The sequence below is a fragment of the Carica papaya genome, chromosome 9, assembly GCF_054855325.1.
Source record: "Carica papaya isolate Zhongbai chromosome 9, ASM5485532v1, whole genome shotgun sequence".
NCBI lineage: Eukaryota > Viridiplantae > Streptophyta > Magnoliopsida > Brassicales > Caricaceae > Carica > Carica papaya.
Genome location: NC_142317.1, coordinates 30,456,147 through 30,469,949, shown reverse-complemented (window position 1 = coordinate 30,469,949; position 13,803 = coordinate 30,456,147). Strand labels below are relative to the sequence as shown.

Sequence of the window (13,803 nt, the reverse complement as noted above, 5' to 3'; positions counted from 1 at the left end):
ACCTATAGAAAAAAGAATGGTGATTACAATGGTGAAAAAATTACATAAAATGAGAATCAAGATGGGCCTCATCGGAGGTGATTTTCTATTTTTTCTGCAGCGGCACCGCTGGGCTTTACCAACAGTTTTTGATTCATCCGCCGGTCTTCTTACTCCGATTTGGTCATGGGGGTATTCAAAATTGAATTTCAAGCGAATGAAATTTTTTTTACCTCTTTTAGCAGTCGGAAGTGGCTCCGGCACGGCGGCGAGCAGCGGTCAGCTCCCTTTCTGGCGACTGGCTCTTCTTCTCCGAAAGGGGGGGGGGGAGGGGAGGAGGGGTCTGGCGGCTAGGGTTAGGGTTTGGTGTGAAGAAGAGTATTTATATCCGTCTCTTTTTAATATGGACCGTCCATCATTTTTTATCTAGACTATTCGATTACATTTAAATAAGAAGTGAATATGAACCGTTCATCGCGATTTGATCTGGATCATCCGATCGCGTTTAAATAGGAAGTGGATCTGTACCGTTCATTGCGTTTAATCGCGACTGTCTGATCGCGTATGAGGAGAGAACAGATCCAAACCGTCCACGCATGCAGGAATAAATCTAGACCGTCCAATCGCGAGCACGTGGTGCCAGTGTGGCCTCCCGCGTGGCATCGTGTCAACGTGCCTTGCCATGAGGCGTGCTCCAGTTCGTCGGGGCTGCTGACTGAGCCTCTTACGTGGCACATTTTTTTAAATTGCATTTCGACATCCAGTTTTTTTATTTTTCTTTCAAAAACACCATCATAACTCAAAATTTCACTCATTTTTCTCAAAATTATTTTCAATTTCATCCCCCACCTATTTTTCTTCACTTTCACATTAAATAAAAATTTAAAAAATTAAAAATTATATTTCTACATTAATTTTAAATTTATTAAAATTAATTAAGGGTATTACAACTCTCCCCTCCTTAAAAGAAATTTGATATCTCAAATCTGTTTCTCTCACTCAATCAAATATTTGGGGATATTGGGATCTGAAGTCTAATTCTAGCTCTCATGTGACCTCTTCCTGTATGTGATTCTTCCATAGGACCTTAACGAAGGGAATTTTTTAGTTGTGGAGTACTATGCTATTTCGGTCCACAATACCGACCAGTATCTCCTCGTAAGATAAATCATCTTGGGGCAAAAAAGGCTCGTGGGCTAGGACGTGAAAGGGGTTCGGGTTGTACTTGCGTAGTATGGACACATAGAACACATTATGGACCCTGAATAGTTCTGGAGGCAGTGCTAGTCTGTAGGTGGTGGTGCCAGTTTTGTCTAATATTTCAAATGGCCTAATAAACTGGATATTTAGTTTTCCCCTTTTGCCAAACCTACTGATTCCTTTGAAAAGAGTGCCTTAAAGAACACCCGATCTCCTTTCTCAAATTCTAAATCCCTCCTCGGGGTGTCCGCATAACTCTTCTGCTTGCTCTGAGCCGTCTAAATGTTTTTCCTTATCTTACTATTTTAGCTGTAGTTTTCTTTATAAGATCTAGTCCGAACAATTTTCTATCAACCACTTCTTTCCAACAGATCGGCAATCTACATGGATGGCCATACAACGCCTCGTACGGAGCCATGCCGATACTTGCTTGGTAGCTGTTATTGTAGGCGAACTCTATTAGGGGTAAATGATCATCCCAATAGTCCCCGAAGTCAAAAACATAAGCTCGAAACATATCCTCCAGTGTGCGGATCATCCTTTCTGATTGTCCATTGGTCTAAGGGTGGAATGCAGTACTAAGGGACAGTTTCGTTCTTATAATTTGTTGAAAAGTAGACCAGAACTAATAAGTGAACCTGGGGTCCCTGTCGGACACTGCCGTCCTTTCTTGCTAACTTGTCCAAGGGGTTGGTCATCCTGATGGCCGAGAAGTGGGAAGACTTGGGGAATCGGTCAACAATTACCCAAATGACATCATGTCCTGAGCGTGCCCTAGGAAATCCTGTCACGAAATTCATTGTGATATGTTCCCACTTCTACTCTGGGATTGGTAATGGCTAAAGTAACCTGCCTGAGTGTTAATGCTCTGCCTTAACTTGCTGACATACTAAATACTTAGAAACAAAGTTGGTCACATCTCTTTTTATCCCGTTCCACCAAAATCGGAGTCACATACTTTGATATATCTTAGTGCTTTCGGGATGCATGACAAACTTTAAGCTATGGGCATCTGTCATGATATCTCTTTTCAGTTCATTATCACATAGAACACACGTCATGTCTTGAAATCTAAGCAACCCATCAGTAGAGACTCAAAATTCTGAATTAACTCCCTTTGCTACATCATTCTTGAGGGCTATTAGGGTGGAATCGACGGATTGGGCTTCCTTTATTCTCTGGATCAACTCAGGTTGAACAGTCAGGTGAGCCAAACATGTGACGCTCTTCAGGTCCTGAAGTTGTACCTGTTTGTGTGGTCCCTATTGCCCTACATTCTGAAACCATTAGATGAGCTAATATACCTGCACTTTTTCTACTGAGTGCGTTGGCTACCACGTTGCCCTTACTCGGGTGATACAAGATGTTACAATCGTAGTCCTTGAATAGTTTTATTCATTTTTTCTAACGCATGTTGAGATCCTTTTGAGTGAATATATGTTTCAAGCTCTTATGGTCGGTATAGATCTGAAAGGTCTCCCCATACAAGTAATGGCGCCAAGTTTTCAAGGCGCAAATAATCGCAGCAAGTTCTAAGTCATGGGTGAGTAGTTTTTCTCATGACTTTTCAACTGTCTGGACCCATAGGCTATGACCTTCGTATGCTACATCAGAACCCAACCCAACTCTAGGTAGCAGACATCACTATAAACTGTATATCTATCCGACCCACTCGGCAAGGCCAACATCGGTGTCAGTAATCAACCATTTTTTTAGTTCTAAAAAATTCATTTCACAGTTCTCATTCTACTCAAACTTGACATTCTTCTTTGTGAGCCGAGTCAAAGGAGTAGCTAAACTAGAAACCCTTCCACAAACTTGTGGTAATAACCTGCCATTCTTAGAAAACTACAAATCTCCTTAATCGAGATTAATTTTTTCCAGCCGAGCACTGCCTCAACCTTTTCGGGGTTCACTAACACTCCATTACTTGATATGATGTACCATATGAAGGTAGTCTGCTCGAGACAGAACCCACACTTGCTCAGTTTTGCATACAACTTTTTTTTTCTAAGTACCTGTAAAACCTGAGTCAGATGATGAGTGTACTCCTCTATACTTTTTGAATAGATCAGGATATCATTGATAAATATAATGATGAACTGATTCAGAAATTATCTGAAAACCCTGTTCGTAAAATCCCTGAAGATGACTGATGTGTTGGTTAGTCCAAATGGCATGACAAAAAATTTATAGTGTCCGTACCTAGTTTGAAAAGCTGTTTTGGGAATGTCTTATGCATTGATCTTTACTGATGGTAACTTAAACACAAGTCTATTTTAGAGAAGACTTTGGCATCCTGCAACTAATCAAAAAGGTTATCGATTTTGGGAAGGGGGTATTTGTTCTTGATCGTGACCCTGTTCAGTTCTCTGTAGTCAATATATAACCTTAAAGTTCCATCCCCCTTCCTTATAAATGTGACTCCGATACCCTAAGAGGACACACTATGTCAGATGAATCTACTATCCCGCAATTCATTGATATGTTTTTTCAACTCCTCCATCTCAACACGATTCATGCGGTAAGGAGCAATCGAAATAAGATGGGTGCCTGACTGAAGGTCTACGGTGAATTCAACTTATCTATCCACTAGCAGTCCATGTAGTTCATCCAGGAATACATCCGGGAAGTCTTGGACTACCAGAATTTCTTGAATATAAATTTCTTTATTAGGTTTTCCTAGTTAGAGAAAATAGCCGGGTTAAAGCACTTGATAATAGAAAAATTGGCCTGAGGGAACAAATGTTAAACAATTTTATTAATTTGTGAATGACTTCTCATTAGGAGGGTTAAATACAAGTTTCTTATGAAAATAATTTACGGTGGCGTGATATGCTGCTAGCTAGTTCATTTCTAGGATTACATCAAAGTCCCACGTATCAATCTTTACTAGGTCCACACTCAATTTCCTATCTGCTATATCTGTGACACAGGCTCTATGTATAACCTTACCCAGTAGTGTTCTACTCCCAAGAGTAGACACAGACAACACAGAATCAAGTTTTTCAGATAATACATTCAAGTTTGATATAAAAGCATGTGAGACAAATAAATGCGAGGCACCAATATCAATCAAAACATGTGCAAGATAATTATAGATAGTGTACGTACTCTGTATCACGTATAGGTTGCCCTCTGTATCCTGCTGAGTAAGGTTGTAAGCCCTGCCCTAGATAGGAGGTCTGGTCCGGTTCTGATTCCTCGGGCACTCCCTCACGTAATGTTGGGCATTCTCACATATGCGGTAGGTATTATTGATGTGATAGCAGGGTCGGTACCCATGATCCTTACCACAATGTTGGCAAGTCCTGCCCCGTCCTGTTGTTAAAATCTGAGGAGGAGCCTGAGTCATTGGCCTAGGTCTCTTATTCTGCTGATCTGCAGTGTGGAACTGGGGGCCTGAGGTTCCCTACTGCTAGAGAAAAAATGCAAAGGCTTCTCTCTATTAGCTGTGCTTTGCTAGAATAGCCGAGTAAGTACTGAGCTCGAATACATACAACTACAGTCTGATCTCAGGATGGAGGCCCCACTCGAACTTCCTTACCTTTTTGCTTTCATCCATCATGCTCTCAGGGGAATACCGACCCAACTCCAAGAACTTTCAGACATAGTCCGATACAGTCATATCACCATGTACCAGGTGTTGAAATTTCATTTCTTTTAGATGTCAGAGATGTTCTGGGAGGTACTTTCCATTAAAGGCCATCAAAAATTATTCTCAAGTGATTGGAATGGGCAGGGTGGCCTGCTTGAGTTGCTACCAGCGGCCTGCCTCTCCCACCAGCGACATGCCTCTCCCACATGCATGTAGGTGACAAGTATGACCCTTTGTTCGGGAATCACCTCAAGAGTCGTGAAGGCCTTCTCTGTCTCAACTAACCAGTATTCGGCCTCTTCAAATGAAGATATCCCTATAAAAGTAGATGAATTTAGTCTTTTATACCTCTCAATATAGCTTGGGTCCATCATGGGAGGAACTGGGTCCCGTGGGAAAGGGACTAGATTGTGTTGGGGATGGACCGAATGACCCTATGGTGGTATTGGATGATACGGTGGAGGCACCAGATTGTATTATGGTGGAGCCGGGTGATGCAGTTGGGGTACAGGTAGCTCAACCTGTAGCAGGGGTGGCTCAACCTGTAGCAGCGGGAGAGGGTCAGGTAGCTCCCTCATTTTTTTCTAGGCCTGTTAGGCAGCAATGAGTCTCTCCAGCATTTTAAATAGCTGATTAACATCCTCTCGAAGCGAACCCTCCCGGGCTGCTCGGTTTAGTGGGGGTCTTCCTCTCCTCATTTATCTGTACCTGCATTTCACAAGGAACAGTTGAGTGATAATTCATGGTTTTTGGTATTTCCTAAGGATTTTGTGTAAGGAATGGTTTCGAGGAACTTGGCTCTGATACCAACTGTAACGACCCAGAACTTGAAAGAAAATAAAATATGAATTGAATGCGAATGCGAAACGATAAATTTGGGTTTATATTCCTTACACAATAATTTGAGATACCCAATAGAGTTACAGAAATGATCATTCTAAAAGAATAACTAATAATCAAAGAAATAAATAAAAAGTGAATAAACAGAACGTCCTACTCGCAACCCGCTTATGGATCGAACTCTGGATCTTGGTCCTTTTGATATGAAATAGTTAACGAAAGAGTGAGTTATACTAGTCCAGTAAGAATATCACACTACTTACCGACACAGAAATGAATGTTGATAGAAATTATAAAAAAAATAACTAATGGAGTTCTTAATTTAAGTAAAATTGATTTATCATAAATAAAATCATTTACTGCATGCTTACCGTAGCGAGATTTTCAAAATCGACTTATAAAGTTAATAACGTAACCAATATCATAATTTTATATTCAGTCAGTCGGAACAACAACTTTCTCATTTATCAGCCCACTAGCATCCATAGGGTTCTATAGGGATGTTCCTACTACGCATGAACCATTTTTCAATATTTTCAACTAACGGGCCGTCCCCATACCCTGTAAGGTATGAGCGTCAAGAAATACCATCTCTCAATACCCCGTCCGATATGAGGGTGAAACGGATTATCCCCATACTCCGTCCGGTATGAACGTCAAATTACCAATCCTCGATACTCCATCCGGTATAAAGCAATGTTCACAGTAGAGTCCCTTATGTACCCGGTCCGTCCACTATCTCTCAAGATACCCAGTAAGGCTACCATTCATCCATTCACTTAATCAAACAACTTTCCTATTTATCTTTAATTTTCAGTTTTCCAATTAACTATAAATTATGTAAAACAAGTAATACATGCATCAAGGAAACACAATCGAATTATCATACTAATTCTAGTGTATTATCATGCATTCGAAACCGTAAAATCAATCAATCAGTGAAACATGACAAGCATTAATAAATAACCGGTTCCGACTCTATTAGTAACCTTCAATTATCGATATTTCTAAATTACACAAAATATTATATTATTTATAATTAAACTTCAATTCCATCACCGAAAATAAGGTGAGGGATTCTTACTCAAATTGATGTTTGAGATGCTAAACCTTCAATTATGCCTACTATGAAAAGTCAGCTTGTCGTCTTAGCTCATCAACTCGCCTTAACACACCCTCACTATATAGGTCCGGACTTGCATATGGTATCTGTTAGGTAAGTGATACCATAGTTGGGTTCCCACGTGACAACTATAAAATCAGCCTGATCATCCCTTTTCATTATCATTCTAAAATGGTGTTAGCGTCCATTATGGCGGATGGGTGGGGCTTTGGTAACGGGCTTGACCTTCCCAGGGGAATAGCTCCATCCCTTCATAGGCCTTAGAACTGGTAAAGGGGTTTTTGTCTTGCCTCTTCCCATTCGCGGCTATCCAGCTGAAAACTTTGGAGGCAACCAGATGCAGACGAGCGAAAGAGAGTTCTTGGTTGAATTGATTCTTCGATTCTTTGTTCGTGAATAAGCGACCCAGCTTCGCATTCCAAGTGAGATGGCCAAGAGAAAAGGAACGAGAGGAAGAATCGACGAGGAATCTATAACAGAAAATCGTGAATGAAAAAGCGTGACGAGAATTCTCAACCCGAGATGTTAGAAGGTGCAAAATCAATGGGTGCTGGAGCTGCTACAATTGCGTTGGTGGGAGCTGCTGTCGGTATTGGAAACGTCTTTAGTTCTTTGTCTCCGGCACGACTTTAGTCGGTGGTCGGCTCCCTTCCCAGCAACTGTCTCTTCTTCTTCAGCGGGGTTGTCTAGCGGATAGGATAAGGGTTTGGTGTGAAGATAGGTATTCATATCCGTCTCCTTTTAATATGAGCCGTTCATCGCGTTTGATCTGGACAAACTAATTGCGTTTAAATAGGAAGTGAATCTGGACCGTTCATCAAGATTTGATCTAGACCATCCCATCGCGTTTAAATAAGAAGTAGATCTAGACTGTTTATTGCGTTTAATCGCGATCGTCTGATCGCGTCCGAAGAGGGAACGGATCCCGACCGTCCACGCGCGCGGAAATAAATCTAGACTGTCCGATCGCGGGCACGCAGATCACTAGTGTGGCCTCCCGCGTGGCACCGCGTCAGTGTGCCTTGCTACGCGGCGCACTCCGCTTCGTTGGGACTGCTGACTGGGCATCCTATGTGGCACATTTTTCTTAAATTGTATTTTGACCATCAGTTTCTAATTTTTCTTTCAAAAATACCCACAGAACTCAAATTTTCACCCATTTTTTTCAATTTCATCCCCCACTTATTTTTCTTCATTTTCACATTAAATAAAAATTTTAAAAGTTAAAAATTATGTTTTTACATTAATTTTAAATTTATTAAAATTAATTCAAGGGTATTACATAAACCCTAGCCTTGTGAGTCTTACGACAAGTTGCCATTCCAATAGTAAATCGAACCAAATTTCCAAAATAAATAAAAATGAAATGTAAAAACAATGAGAAAGAGAGGGAGCAATTTTGAGAGAAGGGTTTTAATAGAGAAATTATTTTATAGTTAGAATAAAAGGCTTGTGATCCCTATGGATGTTGCCCTTAGTTGGTCTTGTGTTTTATGAATACGTTGTTTATGTGGATTGCAAAGCATAATTTAATTGGGCCTCTTGCTGCTTCAAGTTACTTTTTGAAAAGGTGCCTACAAGAAGATAGCTATAACGAGTGACGGGTTGTATCTTAAAACTTTTATTTTTTGAAAATAGTATGTGAAGTTTTGGACCGAAGTTTTACTAAGTATGATTATAGGTGTTAACATGGAAGCCCATATCATATGTGTACAGTTTGAATGTAAATTTACCACTGCTTGTATATCATATGTATCAGTGCTAAAGGGCAACCTATAGGTAGTGGATGGTGCTAGAGGCATACCCTTTCGTGTAAACTTAGTTGCTTGTTTTTTATTTTTTATTTGGTAAACTAGTTTATAGTTTTTTCATATTGGTTGTAGTGTGATCTGTCTTTAAAAAAAGTATTATATTTCGTATACTATAATAAAATAATCTTATTTTTTTTTTGAATTAAAAAAATATCACGATTTAGGAATTAAAGCTAAAGTAATATAATAAAGGACACGTAAAAAGTGTTACTTGTTGTTAATGATGAAAATAAAAAAGGAGAATGAATGGTAGTGGCATGTAGAGGGTAGAGGCATCACCGATTCTTTTTGGTGAAGGAAACTTAATGAAGAATGAGATGAAAATGTTCCGTGAATGCTTAGAGTTTTTTTTTTTTTAAAAAAAGAGGGGTGGAGGCATCACCAATATTTTGTGTGAAGGAAACTTAATGAAGAAGAAGATGAAGAGGTGAGCATTGAATGCTTAATCTTTTTGTTTTTAAAGAAAATTTTAAAATTGATTATTAATGATTTAACTATTATCATTTTCTTGTTTACAAATAAATAAACAATTTTGTCTAAACAATTAATAGTTTTATAGTTTAAAATGTTTTTTTTTTTTGGAAAAAGACTAAAAGATTTAGAACTAAAAATTATAACAAAAAGTACTTGTCCATAGTTGTAGGATTAAAGTAGATATTTATCCTTAAAATAAATTTTTTATCCCTCAAATATCTACTTGACTAAAATAAACTTTTTTTCAAAGAAAGTTTTATTAAAATCGTAATTTATTTACTAAAATATACTTTTAAAGAAAGTTTTCACTAAAATCGAACCTTTATCTACTGTCTTTTAAACACCTCTATCTAACCATCTTCTGAAAACTCCAAATCTAGAGAGATAACTTTGGCTTTATGTTGATGGGTTGGAGGCCACCGGGTGAAATCCCAAGAGACATGGAAGATCTCAAGCTTTGATACGTAGAAACCAATATTTTTTCATTAACTTTGACAATACACATACACCTCATCTCCTGTAATGACTTCATTTTTTCAAACATTTATTTTTTTAATATCATAATTTATTGGTGAGCGTGATGAGGTGTCTTAGGAAAACAGTTTGTAAAGTTGACTTTTGGGGTGGTGTGTATATATATATATATATATATATGTGTGTGTGGGTGTTTGCATATTGTGGCAGATAGACAAATACACACACATACATGTGTGTGTACATATGAAGTACGTGAGAAGGTGAGAAAGAGACCATGAGGAGCGATCAGATAAGATTGAAAGGTGGAGTAACACTACCAGTGGTTGGATTAGGAACTTACTCTTTGTTTAATGATCAGCGCACTACCGAACAAGCTATTCATACCGCCCTGGAGGTACTTGCATACCATTCGTAATTTATATTTTTATTAAAAAATTTCTTTAAGATAATATAATTTTAAATAAAAATATAACAGCATTGTATTAGAGTCAATTTTGTCATTTTACTTTGTAATTTAATATACCATGAGAGGAAGTAATTTATTTATCTATCTAATACCCTACACGATATACGTTGCATCCATTCTGTGTAAGATAAGAGTGGTAATGGATGTAATATTCTTGTCTCTAGAATGGTTTGTATAATTCTTTTTAACTTTTAAGCAAGATTCTGACTACATATATGGGTAATACAGTTGGGTTACAGACACTTGGATACAGCAAAGATATATGGGTCGGAGCCAGCAGTAGGGAATGCGTTGAGAGAAGCAATCGAGAACGGAAGGGTTGAGAGAGAAGATATTTTTGTTACATCTAAACTCTGGTCAAGTGATCACCATGATCCTGTTTCTGCACTCCAGCAAACACTCAAGTAATTACATAAACAAGATCTTATACTCTATTTTTATACAGCTATATGTATGTATGTATGTAAAATAAGAGAGAAATTAATAATGTGCAGGAATACAGGACTAGAATATATAGATATGTATCTGGTGCATTGGCCAGTGAAATTGAAGCCATGGGCATGTTATCCAGTACCTAAAGAAGAAGACTTTGAGGAGTTGGATATAGAAGGCACATGGGCAGGCATGGAGAAAAGCTTAGAAATGGGATTTTGCAGGTGCATTGGTGTCAGTAATTTCTCTTCAAACAAGATCCTTAGCCTTCTTGATTTTGCTTCTATTACTCCAGCAGTTAATCAGGTAATTCTATAGATTTCATCTGACATTATAAAAAAATTAAATATATATTTAGATAATTCGATAAATCAGTTGTGTCTAGTGACATTCAATCCTATTACATCAAATAAAAATATGTTTTGAATTAAAATTAAAAATATATTATATATATTTATCAAATAAGACTTCTTAACTAAATTAATAAATATATATTGTGTGTGAGGTCGTATTTTGACGAGCTTTTTTTTTTTTTTTTTTTACCGAGTTTGATTTAAATTTAATTTAAAATTAATATAATCTAAGTAGAATCAACTCAGATTTTTTTTTGTCCACACAGCTAAGTTTAATGATTAATTTATTTTAAATTTTTTTTTGTGAAAATTACTTATATTTTGCAACATTAATTATTTCTCTTGGCGTATTCAGTTTCTATATATATATCCTCAAATATTATTATTTTGTGGAATTTTAAAATAATAATAATAATAATAATAAATGGGAGGTATGGTCGGTTTCTACCACCATTATTATATTCTCATCACACATATTTAACATCAAATAAACCCATAAGGTCAACGCGGATGCATATATCCCGTAAGTATACATTTATAATTTTATTTATTATTATTATTTTCTTCACGAAAGGACAAATTCAAGTAAGAAATTCATCTCTCAAGCTTATCTATATCATCACATGCTTAGAACAAATTATTGTTCTAAATACCAGACAGATATGTATACATACATACATACATATAGATAGAGTGAAGGTTACTTTTATCTTTTTTTTTTTTTTTTATAATAAATATATGAATTCTAATTTAACTGTATATTTTTATATTATTAAATATTTTATTATTAATTTTATATGTTACATAATTATTAAAATGTACGAGAACCTTCAAGGATTCTAAATTAGACCAAAACCCTTGTTCTTTTCACTCTAATGTAATCAGGATTGGAAAAACTCCAATAAAAATGGATCTTTTTTTTTTTATAAAATATATATATATATATATATATATATATTAGTAAGTAAAATATATGTATATATATAAATATATATGTTAAATTTGAGAATTTATGATTTTCTTTTCTTTTCTTTGATCCAATTTTTCAATTCACAATGGTAGAATGAAGCCTTGAATTTAGATGATTTGAATTTACATATGTTTATATGTATAGGTGGAGATGCATCCGATGTGGAGGCAGAAAAAGCTTAGGGAGATATGTGCAGAACATAAGATCCATGTGAGTGCCTATTCACCAATTGGTGGGCCAGGAAATGTGTGGGGATCAACGGCTGTGATTGATAGCCCTGTCATCAAATCCATCGCTCTCAAACACCATGCAACCCCAGCACAGGTATCTAATATAATCAATTCATATACAAACAATAAAACATTAATTCAATTATAAAGAAACTATGTTCCTTAAATTTTTTTATTCAAAATTTGACTTTCTATCCATAATATTTTGGGATTAAAATCTAGGATGCTCTTAAAATAATTCCAAAATAAATTAATTTTAATATGCAAAAATTGATATAAAAATTCTCTTACCACTAAAATAAAAGCGAAGTGAAGTAATAATTGTGGAGAAAATAAAATTTCTATACGCACATAATTTTATAAAGTAATAAAAAAAATAAAAAAAATACAAGATTTAATATTGTTCCATAAATATATCTGCATTAACGAGTAAAATTAAAAAAAAAACTATTTTATTAATAAAATTAATAATATTTCATTAATAAAATTATAAATTTTTATATAAATAAAATATTATAATTTTCTTTCAGAAGATGTACAGAATATTTTTTAAAATATTTCGTAAGATATACAGAAAATATTTTCGACCATATATATAGAATATTTTTATAATCAAAACATAAAAGTAATAAAAACGAATTGGATTTGATGAAGGTTGCTCTAAAATGGGGGATGTCTAAAGGAGCGAGTGTGATCGCGAAGAGCTTCAATTCAGAGAGATTAAAGGAGAATATTGGCTCGTTCAATCTGAAATTGGACGAAGAAGATTTGGATGGGATTGATAATCTTGAGGAAAGAAAGATCATGAGAGGAGATTTTCTCATTAACCAAACAACAAGTCCATACAAGAAGGTTCAAGATCTATGGGACGACGAGATTTAGATCACACCCTATACATTTTTCTACTTTAATTTGTAGTTTTTATTGTTAATTAATTATTGGAATATGTGTGTCTCTGTTATCTACATCGGGATATTTACTATAAATTTTTTACGTGGCTTTTTCTATGTGTTGATTTCCTAGTGAATATATTTTAATAATATACAGTTTTATTGTTTATTTAATTACAATACACAGTACACAGCATTCTCATCATTATTTTTAGTTTACAAAAATGACATTCTCATAATTATTTTTTGGTCTAGTTTCACAGATAATAAAAATCTTATATTTCTGTATTAAATATCAATAATCTATCATAATGAAACTATAACCTATGCTTATACCGTAATGGTCATAACTTGAAAATTTTTACATTGTAAGTTCAGAATTCTTAAAAGGCAAAGTGCTCTCGTTCACCCAACCATGAGGTTTTGTTTTATTGCAATTCAAAGTAGATGATTTTTTCAATGAAAAGTTTGTTATCCTTCATTTTAGAACTGAAAGAAATTTATTTCTATTTGAACATAAACAAATCAAATTAGGAAAAGATCTAAATATAGAAGATAATAAGTTAAAAAATTAATAAACTAATTAAACTAACAAAAAAAAAAAAAAAAACATTTCTCACACAACTAAACTATCATAATAAAAGAAACCATGATTTGAATTAAATTACACCAAACATATAAAGCAAATATATAATTTACCCAAAACTTAATCATAATGTAGAGAACTGTACAAGGACGGATATAGATATAGTCCCGTCCAAACCACATCTCTGGCTCTCCTAAACCAAACATAAAGTGAAAGATTTCAAAGCTAACTGGAGTTTCCTTTTTTTTTTTTTTTTTTTTTTCAAGCTCCAACAACATGCCCACAAGAGCCAAGAGCCAAGAAAGATCCAACATGAATTTTGAATCAGCTATTTGGATTGATTTTATCTCTCTTTGCATTTGTCTTCAGGACAT

General features: G+C 35.5%; 1 protein-coding gene across 1 annotated transcript; it reads left to right on the top strand.

The window, feature by feature from the left end:
• Positions 1 to 9,677: 9,677 nt before the first annotated feature.
• On the top strand, positions 9,678 to 12,960 carry LOC110810093 (NAD(P)-linked oxidoreductase superfamily protein). The gene is made up of 5 exons (XM_088211544.1): positions 9,678 to 9,896; positions 10,197 to 10,372; positions 10,463 to 10,706; positions 11,868 to 12,047; positions 12,608 to 12,960. The coding sequence occupies exons 1-5, from the start codon at positions 9,777 to 9,779 to the stop codon at positions 12,833 to 12,835; spliced, it is 948 nt and encodes a 315-aa protein (XP_088067670.1). The 5' UTR covers positions 9,678 to 9,776; the 3' UTR covers positions 12,836 to 12,960.
• Positions 12,961 to 13,803: the final 843 nt, after the last annotated feature.